At 28.8% G+C, this 17,132-nt stretch overlaps 6 protein-coding genes across 6 annotated transcripts; 2 read left to right on the top strand and 4 right to left on the bottom strand.

Annotated features, from left to right (window-relative positions):
• Positions 1-247: 247 nt before the first annotated feature.
• Positions 248-871, bottom strand: FG379_001648 (uncharacterized protein; the record flags this gene model as incomplete). Its single annotated transcript, XM_067327251.1, has 1 exon — positions 248-871. One exon carries the CDS (start codon positions 869-871, stop codon positions 248-250), a length of 624 nt encoding a protein of 207 aa, XP_067183937.1.
• Positions 872-1,378: 507 nt separating this feature from the next.
• Positions 1,379-5,350, bottom strand: FG379_001647 (uncharacterized protein; the record flags this gene model as incomplete). Its single annotated transcript, XM_067327250.1, has 1 exon — positions 1,379-5,350. One exon carries the CDS (start codon positions 5,348-5,350, stop codon positions 1,379-1,381), a length of 3,972 nt encoding a protein of 1,323 aa, XP_067183936.1.
• Positions 5,351-6,106: 756 nt separating this feature from the next.
• FG379_001646 (uncharacterized protein) lies at positions 6,107-6,610 on the top strand (the record flags this gene model as incomplete). Its single annotated transcript, XM_067327249.1, has 1 exon — positions 6,107-6,610. One exon carries the CDS (start codon positions 6,107-6,109, stop codon positions 6,608-6,610), a length of 504 nt encoding a protein of 167 aa, XP_067183935.1.
• A 173-nt stretch (positions 6,611-6,783) lies between these two features.
• FG379_001645 (uncharacterized protein) lies at positions 6,784-9,543 on the bottom strand (the record flags this gene model as incomplete). The annotated part of the gene is made up of 1 exon (XM_067327248.1): positions 6,784-9,543. One exon carries the CDS (start codon positions 9,541-9,543, stop codon positions 6,784-6,786), a length of 2,760 nt encoding a protein of 919 aa, XP_067183934.1.
• A 684-nt stretch (positions 9,544-10,227) lies between these two features.
• FG379_001644 (uncharacterized protein) lies at positions 10,228-10,928 on the top strand (the record flags this gene model as incomplete). The annotated part of the gene is made up of 3 exons (XM_067327247.1): positions 10,228-10,391; positions 10,476-10,563; positions 10,614-10,928. 3 exons carry the CDS (start codon positions 10,228-10,230, stop codon positions 10,926-10,928), a joined length of 567 nt encoding a protein of 188 aa, XP_067183933.1.
• A 64-nt stretch (positions 10,929-10,992) lies between these two features.
• Positions 10,993-16,566, bottom strand: FG379_001665 (uncharacterized protein; the record flags this gene model as incomplete). The annotated part of the gene is made up of 1 exon (XM_067327268.1): positions 10,993-16,566. One exon carries the CDS (start codon positions 16,564-16,566, stop codon positions 10,993-10,995), a length of 5,574 nt encoding a protein of 1,857 aa, XP_067183954.1.
• Positions 16,567-17,132: the final 566 nt, after the last annotated feature.

Below are 17,132 nucleotides of genomic sequence, written 5' to 3'. Positions count from 1 at the left end.
TCAATCCTGGAATGAAACTAGTAACATTTGTGTTAACAATCAGTGAACTAAAGAAAATAATATGTAATAATGTATTTGTTTGTGCAATGTGCAAAACAATAACTCAAACGTTTCCTTCTGAAAATATATAGTATTTAAAATGATAAAAAGAAAAGTATTGAAAAGATACTATAATTAAGCCGTAGCAATTTATCTAGAAAACTCTATTAAATTACAATACCTTGATTTGTTTCATTATTTGATTAATTCAGTCAGTTAATGTTTCTAATACACTTATTCCATGCTCATTTAGTATTTTAACTACTTGTTCAATAGTAGGAGGAGTGGGATATCCTGAACTGCTATTTTGAAGAGCAGAATAAACCAAATCCTTCCCTAAATAAATCTCGAATGCATTCGAATTTGTAAATAAACCTCTTAATACATTACCTCCAAAAAATATTAACATTAATAAATGAGTTCTTGGACCACCCTGTTGGCCATTCTCACCTGGAGGCGATGAAAGGAAAGACGGAAAAATAAATGCACTTAGACCAAGTCCTACTTGAGAAGCTGTTATTGTATAACTTAAGACTCTGTATAATGGAGATGGCCTATATTTAACTGGAACTAGTTGAAAATCTGGATCTGTTACTCTTGAACCTAAGTAACTTTGTACTTGCTGATACAAATTTCTCGTACCACATGTATCACAATATTGAATAGTCATTGTTTTCGGGCCAACATCGTCTGGAATCTCGTTTTGTGGTGTCAATAACTTATCCAAAAAACTGTTCTCACTTACATTCACCAAATTGAATTTTACAAGACCTATTGCCATTGCAACGATAGAAACAACTATTGCTGATAATACTGTAGAAATCTTTTTCATCTTTCTTAAAATAAGAGTAACTTTTTAATATTTATTACTGTTGGTTCTATTAAAAAAGTAAAAACTTTTTGAAATAATTTTCTTTCCACCTTTACTAAGATTTTTCTTCGTTTTAATCCTCCATTATTTCCTTCAATACATATGTTCATTCAACCGCCAAACTAACTTTTCCCTCTTATTTTCTAATCACTTTTTACTAAAAAGAAAGTTAATCTAAAACCACCAATGGAAAATTGCTCTTTAAACATAGGGAATGTAACACACAATTTTATTAAATATTTGTTTAACCGATAACGATGTTCCTACATCCATTTATTTAGAAACAACTTTTTCTCAAATAGTCAAAAACCCTTTAACTACAAAAAGGCGGCAAATATGCGATACTCGTTATAACAACTGGGCATGCTGTTACACAAAAAAATGAATTTTAGCTTAACATTAACATTAAAAATTAACATAGTGAAACACATACATACAATTCTTAAAGCAGTAGCAATAAATAATAATTCATGAACCTATAGGTGCAATTTCTTGCAACTTCGAACCTGGATATCTATACATTTGCCACAAATACTTGTCTATCCAATAAAATGTTATTGCAATTGGACAATACTGCGGAATAGAAGAAGAAAAGTCATATATCTTCGTCAAATTATCATTTTCGACAGATATTACACGCTCAATTTTCTTATTTTTAAATGAGCCATTCCTATCTGATTTTGATCTAAATATTTTATTTACCAATGATTCGTTTCTTTTAATGTTATTTTCAAATGAATAATTTTTATTAACAAATATATGGATATCTTCTATTCTAAATGAAACAAGTTTCCAAAACAAAGGTAATGTATGAACGTCTAGAAGTATACCAGAATGAGAGAATATTTCACTAATTTCTTTTAATATTTCGTTTTCTTTTAAATTATTATACTCATTCATGAAAATAGATATTCTATCTTTGATAATACTATTAATACCTTTATTATATATAAGCTCAACATCATTTTTTGATAATAACTTTGAAAGTAAGTCCTTAACTGCATTTACACTTTCTTCATTCCAGTTTTTGGCATAATTGTTTATACCTTTCATTAGTAATAACGATATTTGATTAAAGTGACTAGATATTAATTCAACATTTTTAGGTTTAACAAAAGTATCAATGATAAAACTGTCCAATTCACAATTAAATTTATTTTCATGATTACATTTAAGAGATTTTCTGATAGTTTTATGACATTCACCTATCCTTGCTCCTATTTTACAAACATCAGGAAACTTTGAATTAATCGTTTTCCACTTCTCCTCTAATTCGAATCTGCAGACAACTTTATCATCTTTTGTTTTAATTTTTTCTAATAACGGATAAAATTTTACACAGTGATTAGTAATACCATTAAAATTATTCCCATCATCGTTATTTTCCGACTCCATACCATCACAACCAAATTTGTAATTGTACATAAGTCCAATATGTTTTCTTCTCATAAACTCCAACTCGTCTGTTTTAATTCCGTGTGTTACTACAATAGGATCAACAGATATCTGACACCCAACGGTTTGATCATTAAATTCATATGAATTTAATGCTGATTCACTATTATCTGTTTCTTTTTCAACTAATAATACACCTGAACAGGTATAATTTGAATATACTCTTTGTTCGACAGATCCAGATAATTCAAAGCCATTTCTTTGATAATATGTCAAGCCTGTTTCTAATATTTGTGAATATTTATAAAACACCCCAGTATATATATTAAATGAATTGTCACTCAACCATTGAAGAGTAAATCCATTTTTAATACAAAATCCAAGTGATAACCTTAATAAAATAAATCCATTAACATGAGTTAAAGATTTCTTAGATTCATTACCCAGATAGCCTATACCACATCTATGAGGATAAGATGTTTCAAATTCAATACCAATCATTCTAGGTCTATATAGTCTTTTAAAATAGTTTCCACCTTTTTTTACGAAAGTCGGGTCTTCTTTATAATAACTTTCAAAAGATGAAAAATCAAATTTATTTGATGAAAAATAAGAAATAGCTATTACCTCGCACATATAATGTCCCATCCAAGAAGTATAACCACCTTTATATGGCCATGATCCAATATTACATTTAAATTCAAGATGTCTTTTAATAGAATCCCTAAATGGCACATTTTTTACTATAAATGATACCCATTTTCTTTTATTTTCATTACTAAAGTAATTACTTCTGAAAAACATTTTTCTGTTGATTGCATTTTGTTTTTCGTCTCCAGGACTATTATTTGAATATATTTCTGCCAGTTCATCGTATTCATAGAATTCGGGTAAATTGTATTCACCTATATCATGCTTGTAGTAGTGTTCTATTTCTATTCCTGGATCAACTGAATCAAAGTAGTTTGGAAGTGGTTCCAGTAACCAAGACCAATCTTTTTCATTATATTTACTGGTAGATTTTGAATCTATACTGTGATCCATTAAATTATAATTTTCTTCATCCTCATTTCCAAAATCAAATTGATTATCATCATAAAATTTATAATCAACATCATAATCTCCGTCAACATTAGTACCGATTAATTGTGTATCTGACCTATTCAATGTAAACTTATTACCAACCCATGTAATAAAAGCGGAATCCGAAATAACATTGCAATAATTCTTAGAAAAATTTGCCCAAAAGCTTTTAAATAGCAATGGATTAACCGAAAAAACTCCAAATTGGAACAGATCTTTTTCTATTGAACTTGTTTCAATATCATTATTACGTAAATTTTGCATCAATACAGATATAATATCCTGAGAATTGTCATCTTTTAAGGGCTCAATGTTAAAAAGTCTTGTAAATACAGTATTTATTGGATCTATATCATTGTAAACATTCAAATCTACATTTGAAGAAAAACCATAATCTTGAAACAATTTTTCAAAATCAAATGCCGAAATTAAATACCAAATGTCGCTTCCCCATGTAATCCATAATTCGTATATCATATTCACAAATAAGTTACCGACAATATAATTTAGTGTTTTGTCTCTTATTTTTTCTCTTATAAGTTTCAAGCAACTTCTAATATTTCCACCATAATTACATGGATTTTCAAAATTGTTATGTTTGTAACTTTTTGGATATTTCGATGCCATTAAGTTAATAATTGACATAAATTTCATATTAATCGGAAACATTTTAAACGAGTGGTATGTAGAATCAAAAATCTCAAAATTCCTAAATACCAACATGCTGTTTCTATCCCCAACTGGGCATCCTAAAAACTCTTTTTCTCTTGAATTAAATGTTAAATTTTTCCATTTATTGTGAATATTTTTCAATTTTCCAATAACATAAGCTTCTTTATTAATTGAATTATATTTAGAACCTAACAAAGATAATATACTATTTTCACTCTTGACTCTTGTGTAACCAGGAGTATTTGAAATCTGCCATTTACCTGCAACACTATAGAAATTTCTTTTTATTGACCTATCAAGTCCATTAATTGCTTTTGTATATGGAACATTTGAACGCACAAATAATCTTGGATACGGCTTATCAAAAATATAAGTGAGTCTTAAGAATGGGTTTAAATTTGCGGATAAATCTTTATTACTTTTATTAATGTTAACTTTATTATCCCCACCATTACTATTCTGGTTATCAATTTCACTATAATATTCCTCATCATTATTATCGCGAATATTTGATGCCTCATTTTGACCATCAGAATAATCCCATTTAAAAAGTTTACCTTCACTAAATTCATTTACGTTAAAATTAATGTCACTGTTTGAATCAGTGTCAAATAAATCGCCCTCTAGTATTTCTGTTACTGGTGAAGGATGTTCGAAATAATAATTATTTTTCTTCCCAAAATATACGCAAAGAAACATTCCTACTTTTATTAGTGAATAGTGTTCGGCTTCCAATTTTGGAAAGGCAACTAACTTATTTCTAAATCCCAATAAAGACACCCTGCAAAATTCTTCAATCCTCTTGTCAAGTGACAATAAAATTTCTAATGTCAATTTAGTGTCCCTAATTTCACTTATAAACGATTTAATTAACTCTGCATCATTCTCATATTCATCCAAGTCAGAGCTTTCATTACTGTCCAAATTAAGTGACGGATCTAATAAGTAATTTGTTGAAGTACAATTTAGACCACTCAGTTGTTTACCTGGTAAATCTTTGACACCTTCATTATTTATTTCTATACAATTACATAACAAATTTATTTCACCATTATAAACCAAAGGGACACCTGAAATTTTCAATTTTAAGTCAGATTTTCTTTCTGAAAGCTTTATACATATCTTATCATCAATTACATCATCTTGTGAAGATTTACTATCAGAAGATGAAATATGAAACTCAAAACTATTCGATAACTCTAAATATTTAATATAAACTTCATCTCTGTTAGCCTCGCTACAATAAAAAGAAGGCAAAATAAAACATAATAATACTAAAATTTTTATCATATTACCTTCCCGATTTATTATTACCGTTAATTTGTTCTAACGTATTCAAACTATTACTTTCTTTTAAATGTATTAACTTGTTGATTAATAAGAATATGGGTATATCAAAAAATCCTCCAAAAAAATTTCATTATGCAACTTGACTTAAAATATAAATTTAAACAGGTTTTTTTAATAATACAATACTATTCCAAAATTCAACATGTCTGCTGATTTAGCTGTATTATTCCACACCTTTCGTTTCTTTAATAATTGCAATTATTTTACCGCCTTATTTTTGCCCTAATCTTTTTTTAAAAGGCGCTGTTACATTACGCTTAATTTTGCCTTGTACTCTGTGATAATTTGAATTCCCGCTCTGTATTGCCATTTTCCATGTAAAGGGCCTTTCTTCCCCCATTACTTTCAAAGGTTTCGGCGGTAGCATCGTTTACAAGAAAATTATTAATATTTTATATATTGGAAAAATAAAAAACAATATTATTATTTAATAAACTAGTCCTAAGATTAATGTAAAATTTGACTGGAAAGCTTATTTACAATTTAATTTAGTTGATAGTTGCTGATAATTTATTTCTGAATAGCATTTTTTTCACAAAAGAAGGGCGACTTATTGTTTAAAATTGGTCTTTATTTTATTGTTGTATCTCTAGAGATAACGATAAATAATTAAAAGTGAATTCTACTTTTTTTTAGTTATTTTTAACTTTGTCAAAAATTTGATATAGAATAATAATTAATGCAAAAATTGAGAGAATGACAACTATTTCAAATAGTGACAATAATAGCAATAACAATGAACAACGAAAAAATGTGAGAAACAACGATATTTGGAATTTGTATGGTCTTATAGATCCTGAACCTTTATCTTCCGCTGAGAGTGATGATATTAATTACGTGAGCATGGTTGCAATTGGGGCAGCCACTTCCGCTGCTCTTTGGAAAGCACATTTTTACAGGCCAGAAGAAATGGATGACTTCACAACATATTCAATGTATATAATAACATTCTTAACTGTAGTTGGTGGTGTATATGTAATATATTCGATTAGAAAACGTGAGAAACAGAGTAAAAACGCAGTTAAAGGTGAAGTCAATGAGGAAGGTGGTGATTGCAAACGTGAAGTTTGCAATTTGAATAAAAATAATTCAACTAAAAAAGGAAGTGACACTAATGAAGAATTAAGTTCAAATACCACAGATGATAATACAAATAAATCCGGAAACACTATGAGAAGAAGGAAAAATAGGGTTGATTAGATAAAAATTATACTATATAATCATATAAATTCCGATTTCCTCACTTAATAAAGAAAATTACTTGTTAATCTTTTTTTTTCTTTTAATTACAGTGTTTTAAATGATTTATGGGTTATATTTTGTTTGTTATTTACACTAACAAATGTTTACCTTGCTCATGTCTGCTTAATTAATTACCTTTCATTAACGATAAAGTGCTGAATATCGTCTTTCCTCTTGTCAATTCCATCTAACGTAGAAGCCATTATTTTCTGTTTTCTGCAAAGAGTTCCCCACATTTTATCATCCAAGGTATCTTCTGCAATCAAGTAATGAATGTTTATAGATGAGTAATTAGTCCCTATTCTGTGACAACGATCTTCTGCCTGTAGCATTGTTCCAGGAACCCAATATAATTCGGCAAATATAACTGTTCCTGCACTAGTTAAATTAAGTCCCTGTCCACATGCAGTTATAGATAAAAGTGCAATCTTACAGTTGGTATTACTTTGAAATTCCTTAACATATTCCTCCCTTTTTGTTCCAGAAGTTTTACCATCTATTCTAATGAAAAGAAAAGGCCTAGATGAACAGCCAGTTTGATTATTAGAATAATTATTTTTACGACGTTTAAGGAGAACAGATTCAATAGCATCAAGCATAATGTGATGATGAGCAAATATAACGTACTTATCATCACTTGAATCTAATAAGTATTCAATATATTCTTGTACAGGTTGAGTTTTTATTTCACAAGTTAATTTATGCAAACTAGACACTTTTAAGTCGTTATCATCTAGTTCAGTATTATCCTGTTGAATATTAGAATCAGATAATAATTCTCTTATTTTTTTAAGTCCCGATTTATCTTTGATTTCAAGAGGTATTCTGCTTCTTTGTTTAGGAGGTAATTCGCTAAGAACTTGCTTTTTAAGTCTTCTTATCATCGCTGATTTTCTAATAAATAAATGAAGCTCCTCGGTATTTCTACTCCCATAAAACTCTTTTTTATGGCTAAATTTGTTTATTCTTATATCACTATATCTATGTGCAAAATCCAAATAATTTGGAAATCTTGGGGATATAATTAAAACATTTAAATCATTTCCTCCATTTTTAGGTATTTGTTTAATAAGTCTTTTCTTTTTTCTATCTACTAACAAATCATCACTACTATTGCTTTCATCGCTGTATTCTTCACACCCATCTTTAACTACCTTCATAGAAGATTTGTGTTTTTTACCCTTGGTCTTTTTTTGTTTTTTAGTATTGTTTAAATTAGTACCTTTTTTGTCCAAATTTATGTAAAACTCTGGATTAGGCTTAACTATTGCGTTTATTTGTTCATAAAGTTCTGTTGGATTATTTAATGCCGGGGTACCACTTAATAATATAACCCTTTTTGCATTATGAAGTATTGGAACTATAGTCTGAGTTCTTTTCGCCGTTGAATTTTTTAGAAAATGGGATTCATCTGAAATTACAACCCTAAAACTACTCCCAAAATAAGATCTAAAGTGTTCATTTCTTGTTATAAGATCATAAGATATTATTATTATACTACATTTTCTATTATATTCGTCATTACTTGTCCTAATTAAACTTATATTTGACTTACTTACCGCTGGAGATAACCAATCCAATGCTTGTTGGTACCACTGAAACCTAATTGAAGAAGGGCATATTATCAAAACAGGCCATTCACTTTTAAAGTAAGTTATTATTGATAAAGCCTGAAGAGTTTTTCCCAGTCCCATCTCGTCACCTATTAATATTCTTCCTTCTTTCTTTAAACCGGTTAAAACCCCAATTTTTTGAAATGGTCTTAGTGAATTATATAAATTAGGATAATTCATTTTTAAATAATTTAGTGACTCATAACATACATTTTCGTATATACAACCATTACAAATACCACAATCTGAAGAATCTATTGTATTTGGATCATACTTAGGTGTTAGATCTGATATTTTCTCATAATCACCGTCTATATCTTCAATCTCGTAATTTTTAAATTCTGGAAAGTTATCCAATATAAATTCCGGCACTGGACTTAAATTACAATCGAACCTATCTTTTATTCTATTAATCAATTTTTCATAGTAAATCCCTGGAAAAATAAATAAACTGCCATATGGTTTTGAGTCTATTCCATGCACACCCGTATGAGACAATCTAATTTTCCTAGATATTATGTTCTCATTTATTTTGTATTCCTTTAAGTAGTCCCCTAATATTTTTGGAAGAGACATAGATGACTTGTTATTCTTCTCAGAAGATATCCTAAACATCGTTGGACTAACTAGTGAAAATATTATACCACAATCTAATTTTATTTTTTTCCCAGATAACACGGTATTTAACTCATTTCCCATTATGGTTGCATCAGAAATAAGTTCGTTTAATTCTTTCTCACATTCTATAATTATATCATCCTTTTTATTATCTATTCCAAAATTTAAATGGTCATAGCCGTTACTTATATTCATATTGTTATTATTCTCAATAAAATCTTTTCCTTTGTTTTCATTTTTTTTAATATATTCACTTTTATTGTCATAAATTATCTTCGATTCTTCAATTCTCGAAAAATTACCACTGCTACTATCAGAAATTTCTTGGCTGTTATTTATGTTGTTCCCAACTAAACATTTGTTCACTCCATTACTAAATAAATTATATTTATTTGTTTCGTTATGTGAACTACTATTATTTGGTACTTTCAACCCATTCACCATCACAAAACTATTCGATTCATTGCTAATGTTGCTTTCTTTTGTTATATTCATACCAACTTTCACATAACCTCTGTTTTTTAAGTAGTTTGAAAACTCTACTAGTGACCTATTTGTTGGTGACTCCAAACTCAAAACCCATCTTGCATACCCTGGATCATTTTTCACTACATATTCGAACTCTTTACCTTTGTATTTACCTACATCAAGTATATTCATAATACTATTCTCTTATTTTTCATATATTATATCCACTATGCAACACAAAAAAAATGATAAGACTATAAACAAAAAATACTCGAAAATTTTACTTTTAATATCCCAGTTAAACTACCACCACTTCAAGACCCCTTATTATAAACTATTCTCTCTAGTTTATCTTGTTTTCCTTTCCTTTATATACTAAGCCTTTACTCTAAAAATTACTTTTAATTTTTTATATTCATAATCACGCGGTAAAAACTCTAAATTATCTTTTAGCATGTAATTTCCTGTTTGCATAATGATAAATTAAGAAAAATTCAAAAAAAAACTTGAGCAACAATAATAATTATTATTGAATAAAAGTCAAACATTCTTTTTGTTTTTGCTTAAAACTAACACACCTCTATTCCTATTGCCACTTGCATCAATAGAACCACATAAAAACTACAATTAGGCTAAGCTCCATAAAAATCAATGCATTGATTCTTTTTTCTTTCTCAAAGAATACACTTCGTTCATTAATTAATGAGCAATTTTATGGAGCATACATAACAAAAAGTCTAGTAAAAGAGTAACATTAATGAAAATACTGCATGTGTGGCGCACGGTACTTAGCACAAAATAAACCAATACTTGTCAAATATAAATTAATGATAAAAAAAATTAAAATTAACTCAATACGACTTCAATACATAAAAAATGAATACTTGCACTGAAAATGATAACTCGCTTATTGAAATTATAAGATCATTTCAAAAGAGCTGTAATTTCAATAGAAAATGTGCAAATTGCAACGAAATAGGTCCAAATTACATTTGCTTAGATTTTGGAACATTTGTATGTTCTGCTTGTTCCGGAATACAGTAAGTTATACTTACCAAAACTCACAACCTATGTAATACTTACATTACAAATATATATTTTTAAAACATTAACTGTATTTAAAGTCGAGAATTTAATCATAAGGTAAAGAGCATATCACTATCAAAATGGACCTTGAATGAAGTTAAATATATATGCAATAATGGAAACTATGTAAGTTTACTTATTTTTTCTTTAGAACTGAATTACTTTTCTTTTTTTAGAGTGATGCTCAAAAATATCTTAGCAATATTGAATCATTTCCTTATGATTCAGAAACATATTTTAGTGACTACAATAAACTCAAGAAATTCATTAAAAATAAGTATATTGACCATTTGTGGATAGATAAAAATGCCAATAGTATTGATAATATAAATAACAACAAAAAAAATAATATAAATGATGATATTCAAATCAATCAATTTAATATTTATGATAACGATATTGGTAAACACAATTTGCAGTTGGATAATAACCGTAAATATAATAAAAAAAAAAATTATGTAGATAGAAATCCATTTTCGATACTATTATGATTGGTCTGTTGGTTATCTATTATTTATTTAACTTTTAAATGTTTATATTTGTCGTTATCATTTATTATTTGAATAATTTGATTAATAGTGACAATATTGTTATTATAACTACCGCTGTAATTAACCATGTTAATAGTTTCGCACCCCACTTTACATTTGATGTTGCTGTGAAGAACCCTTTACCGAATGCACTTGTTGTAATATAATTTCTATGATCAGTTACATCTGGCAAATACGGATCTCTATTCGGCTCTTCACGTCCTATACCTACTGGCATTGATTCTGCTAATGATAATGGCAATATAGATATCTCTATTTCCATTTCACCTCTTTTCTCATTTGGTCTTGCTGGATGGCACATATTTATCAATGTACGATTTATATTTATTTTACTATTTAATTTTCTAGACCTCATTAAATAGCTTGATAAATCAAGTGAACACTCTGATAATGCGTCACCAAATACCAATAAACCTCTATTCCATACTTGTAAACGTAATATTGGAAAATGGCATGGAACTGGTACATTAAATACGAACCTCCAATTAAATACAGCTGTTCCGTCACTACTATTCCAATGTGTATCTGTATCCTGCTCTATTACCGTGTTACTATTTGGCGACATTAGACCTTTAACCATTAATGATATTGACGGTTCACCAAATTTTATTAAACCAGTCATCCCTGAATTATTCACTAATTTTGATATTGGTATATTCTTTAATTTATATATTACTACTCTTACCTGACATATTTCTGCCGTTGGTGGATTTAATGGATATAACGGTCTTAAAATTGCTATTTCTGGTGGTAATACATGTATCCAACATCTCAAACTGCCAACTGAACCTTGTGTTATATTACTTACCAAATCATCATTTTGTGAATATAATTGTCTTATTTCAATAGGTAACAATGTGTCAGAATTTAATGTTTTTTGATATAATGGATGAAAAAAACGATCTTCTATATCTATATATGTTCTTCCGTAAAATGTTGATATATTACTACTCTTATTCATTATTGATATCGTTAATAATGCATTTACTGGTAATATTGCATCTAATTCATATGATTTGTAAAAATCTGGAGAAAAACCTTTTGATATACTTTCAGCATCATTTATTTCAAATATTCCTCCTTTAAAACACGTAATTACATTACCTATATTATTTCTATTATTATTGTTATTATTACTGTCAATGTTACTACTATTTCTAATATTGTAACCACTATTGCCTGCATTACTTATATCCAATGAGCTTGTTGAATTTGGACCTGTTTTAACGTTTATATACCAATTTGCTTCATTATCACTTGAACAACCACCAGTTCCACTTAGAGCTAATAACGCATTTCTCGTATTTACCTTCGGTGGAACAAACCCATGTCCTGTTAACACATATATTCTAACCTTTAAACGACTAATATCTGCTATTTGCCTCTTTAACTTCTCTAACAGTGGATCATAGTAATAGCCATCTTTTACATAACTACTATCACTTGTATTACTTAATACATCGCCTTCGAATGATGATAATGAAAAACGTCTGTTGTGTAATTTAGTCATAAATGATGATGATGACGAAGATGATACTAATGAGTAATTTGATGATGAAAATGATCTATTATTCATATTTCCTATATCCATATAATTATTAACATTACCGTCAGCTATATTCATATTAATACTGCTTTTTCTTAATTCTCTTATTTGATTTTCTTTTATTTCTCTTGAAGATAAATTTAATAATTTCGGTACGGGTGTTTTTGCAATTAATTGATCCTCACCTTTGTTTTGGATATTCATATTATCATTTTCGTCACTTATTTTATAATTAATATTCCTATTAATTGAATATCTCGATAGTATTTTACAATATATTTTCAAGAATCCAACAACTTCTGCTTCTCCTACTCTATTTGCTGATATTATTGGTATTGAATCATATGGTAATTCATCCATATCTAATTCTGTCTCATATTCATGGTTTAATTCATCCTGACAATCATTATTGTCATCATCTTCCATTTCAAGTAGTAACTCATTGGTGTCAATTTCACCAAAATCTTCATATAATTCGTATTTTAAAAACCAATCAAGATTCATTTTTTCATTATTTAACATTTTTTTAACATTTGTATCATAAAGTTGTGATCTTATTCCCCAATTAATATTTTTCGATATATTATAATATTTATTTGTCTTATCTCTTATATTTTCGGATAGCATGTAGTAATTTTCAGTTGATTTATCATCTATAATTGGTTTTATGTATGACTCCATAGAAGATATACATGAATTTAGTGCTTCTAAATCATGTATTGGTATATTTAATGCCGGATCATTTGCAAATGATTCTTCTTCAGTTAAATTATAATAGTTATTATAAAGCTCATTTGATTTTAAAAAATTTATTGGCGACAGTTCTTTGTTTAATTCACTCGTATTAATATCGTTTTCTTGAATACTTTCTTTACCATATTTTACATTATTACCATCATTACTAAAGAAGAAATCCTGTATTAAATTTGGTAACCCTATCTCAAATTTATTGTCTGTCGATAATAAAAGTGTTTTATCTTTTATAAGTTGGCTGTTATCCGCTGGTATTGTTGAAGATTGTTCGTAGAATATGTCAAAGAAGTCATCAAATTCACTTTTTTCATCATTATTTAATGGTAGTTTTATATTATTTTCATTATCTCCTTGCCTATTATAATAACTATTACCTAATTCATCATATTCTTCATTTCCAAATGAAATATCATTAAAATCATCACATAACCCAACATTGTTTACTATCTCACCAGTAGGCAATGATATCAATGACGACCTATATGACAATTTTGAACTAGAACTTCCACTTAAATTCATTTTTGGAGATAATGATGGCGATTCACTAACTTTATTCTTCCAGAACTTCCACGGTCCTTTGTAATATTTACTTAAAAACTTTTTACCACTATTTAACCATTTCTTAGTTGACATCAACGGTGGTAAATACTGAAATTCTGTTTTTAATGATCTTTGGTGATACTCTTCTATCCAAGGTAAATGTTGATTTAAATGTAAATATGCAGTTCCAAACTCGCGACACTTTGTTCCAAAAACATTTACAGGTTCTAAAACTCTTATTTCCAAATATGTCTGGTATATTGGTGATGCAGGAATATGACATTTTAAACAGAAATTTTTAAGGTAATTGTATTTTCCAGAATCACCTTGAATTGGTTCTGTAGCTTGCTGTATCCACAATCTATTCTCAGGTTTCTCTGGATCTCTACCAAATTCAAACTGTATTATTGGTTTTGCTGATGAGGAAAGTGAAAATATTGAATTAACAGAGTCACTTTGATTTCTTAATCTAATTCCTATTAAAAATAAATGGATATCACATGGAACATATGTTGGTGTAACATCTGGAATAAACCAATTATTTAATTTATCTGTTTGTTGTACATTTGAGCTTCTTTCTAGGTTGCTACCAAATGTCGAATTAAAATCGATATTGCTTAACGATGAATATAGTATATTACTGTTTATATCACCTATTTTTACCAATTCAAATGTACAGAGTATTCTAGCTTTACATTCAGGTGTTCTAGGTGTCTGTAATATAAACCATTCTGGACGACTTTTTTTCATAAATCCAATATATAAAGGTGAAATTGCTACTGAACCTAATACAATATCTTCATGCAAAACTGCTATATTTAACCATTGTGCAATTGATAAATCTTCTGGCAGAGCTGCATCAAAAACTAATGCCTCATGCCAATCTGGATTTACTGTTTTCGGTATAACTTCAGTAAGAACTGTTCCCCCTCCCAAAGTTACCATGACAAGTGAATCCGGCAATGTTGACTCTACTACAGGTAATCTTATTGCTTGAAATATATATGCTCTACAAATCCAACGACATAAATTATATTGAATCCTTTTTGGCCTCTTTATTTTCGAGGATGAGGGCACAAAATGTTCAAATTGATTGTCTTGATCACTTTTTCTAAGAATAAATGACCCCAAAATCATTCCATAATGTTTAATATGTGATAAGGCTGCTGCTTCATCATACGGTATATCTTGTCCAACCATAATGCCATAATGTGCTGCAGACAATAATGGATACCATCTTGGTCTATCTGAAGAATACCTTAACATCTCATTCGTTGAAATTCTGATGTATGAATGAAACAGAGGTCTATCCTGTGATTCATCTTTTGTGAATACTCTTATTAATAGGTCTGCACTCATATCTATATCTGGCATAGCAAATATCTGGTCTGGTATTCTACCTAAATTTGGAGTTAATGGGAATGAATCAGAAATTTTATTGCTTGGATCTGGAATAACCCAATAAGTCCATGATCCAATACTTAGTTCTATATACACTTCTGAAGGAAGACCTAACCCACTTATCTCATAAATATCACCCCAAAGTAAATATGGATCCACCTTAGGTAACTCAGCAGGTTGACAAAAATTTTTAATCGGAGTCGGATTTGGAATTCTTGATAAGCTTGCAGAAACTAACAATCTCCCGAGATAAGCAACACATGGGTATGATGCAACGTGTTTTGTATCAAACATTCCAAGCACTCCAAAAGTTGAAGACTTTATTGTAACAGGTATAATTTGTGTCGTATTTACTTGTCCATTTGATTGTGAGTTCATTGAACTAATTGCAATACTTTTAATATCGATAGCACTTCCTCTTAGTCCAGTTGTTTGACCATAAAAATGTAACCATGTTGGTCCTAGTTCTGATTGAAGAATATCTTGTAAACTTAATTTTGTTTGTGCAACAAGTCTTGGACCATCACCACCACCCTGAGCATCCCATAATTCCAGAACTATTCTATCGTCTAAGCAAGGAATGCCTACAGGGAATTTTAAGGTTTCATTCCAAACTGGTGAAGGCGAAGATCTAATTATTGCTGTTTCCAACGCATTATCTAAGACTACTATTCTCACAAAAGGACTTGGTAAATAGCCATCTGCCTCTTGATGTGATAAATCAGCATAATCTGGCAACAAAACATCTCTTGCCAAGTGTATATTAAAATTCAAATGGTAATATGTTATTGCAAGTTCTGTACTTTGAATATATTGATTGGAAATAGAAACAATGTTACCAAATGAATCATCACAACCAAATGAATCCTCTGGTGCAACTAAGTCGTTTTCACCAAGTATATATATCGACAATCTTATATAACCAAGTGGTATTGATGGCCTCTCAGGGATTGTTATTGGAACTAGTGTCTTCAATAATCTATGATTTGGTAAACTATATATCTTTTCAAATGAACCTGTATACAATCCTATTAATTCCTGTTTAAAAAATCCTTGATTTAAAACTCTTATTTCAACTGTGGATCGTTGAAATTCAGAAGAATCCAACATTAAATGCTGAAAGTAAAATGTTTTGTTAAATGCACATGATGATGTTGCTTCTTTAGAATCAGTATAGTAGCTCTGACCTCTTATTGCAACCTCAACCAATGGATTTGGTAATTTTGCATCAATTTTAGATTTTTTGTCAGTAAGAGCTATTTCTACAGGCCATACTAAATTCTGAACTTCTATTATTTCAACTATTACATTGTAAGCTTGCGGATGACCCCATAGCATTATTATAATTTGTTAATTATAAATTATGTACTCAGAATAACAGCTTATTGTCAAACTTCAGTCAGTGAAAAACCAAAACTATTAGCTCCAATAACACTTTATTTAATCCTCTTAAATAAAAAATGTATTGTTTAAATTATTTTCCATTCCAATCAAATAATTATTCTAACCCCTCACTATCAAACTGTTGCTTGGATTCAAGATTGAATAAAGTTTCACGAATTGTCAACAGTAAACGTTAAAATATACTTTCATTAAGATTATTTATTTATATTTTAAATTACCACTTTAATTGCTATATTTTTTTACATTATCTTTTTCTTTTTTTTTACCTTGTTTTCAAAGTCATAATATTACTTAAAGATCCTTTCAAAATGTGTACGGCCCGCCTGTCTAATTTGATTAAATTGCATTCACCGAGTAGTAATTTTTTTTAAATTTTAAATCTAATAATACTAGAAAGAAAAAACTATTCAGCCAATAAATCTAAAATAAGACACCAAATATAATTCTAAAAAATCATATCTCTAATGATAAGAGTCGAAGTTCTAAATAAACTTTTTTTT

This window comes from Cryptosporidium bovis (genome assembly GCF_009768925.1).
Source record: "Cryptosporidium bovis isolate 45015 chromosome Unknown contig_24, whole genome shotgun sequence".
Lineage (NCBI taxonomy): Eukaryota > Apicomplexa > Conoidasida > Eucoccidiorida > Cryptosporidiidae > Cryptosporidium > Cryptosporidium bovis.
The sequence above is the reverse complement of the archived record's forward strand: the minus strand, read 5'-3'. Positions and strand labels throughout refer to the sequence as shown.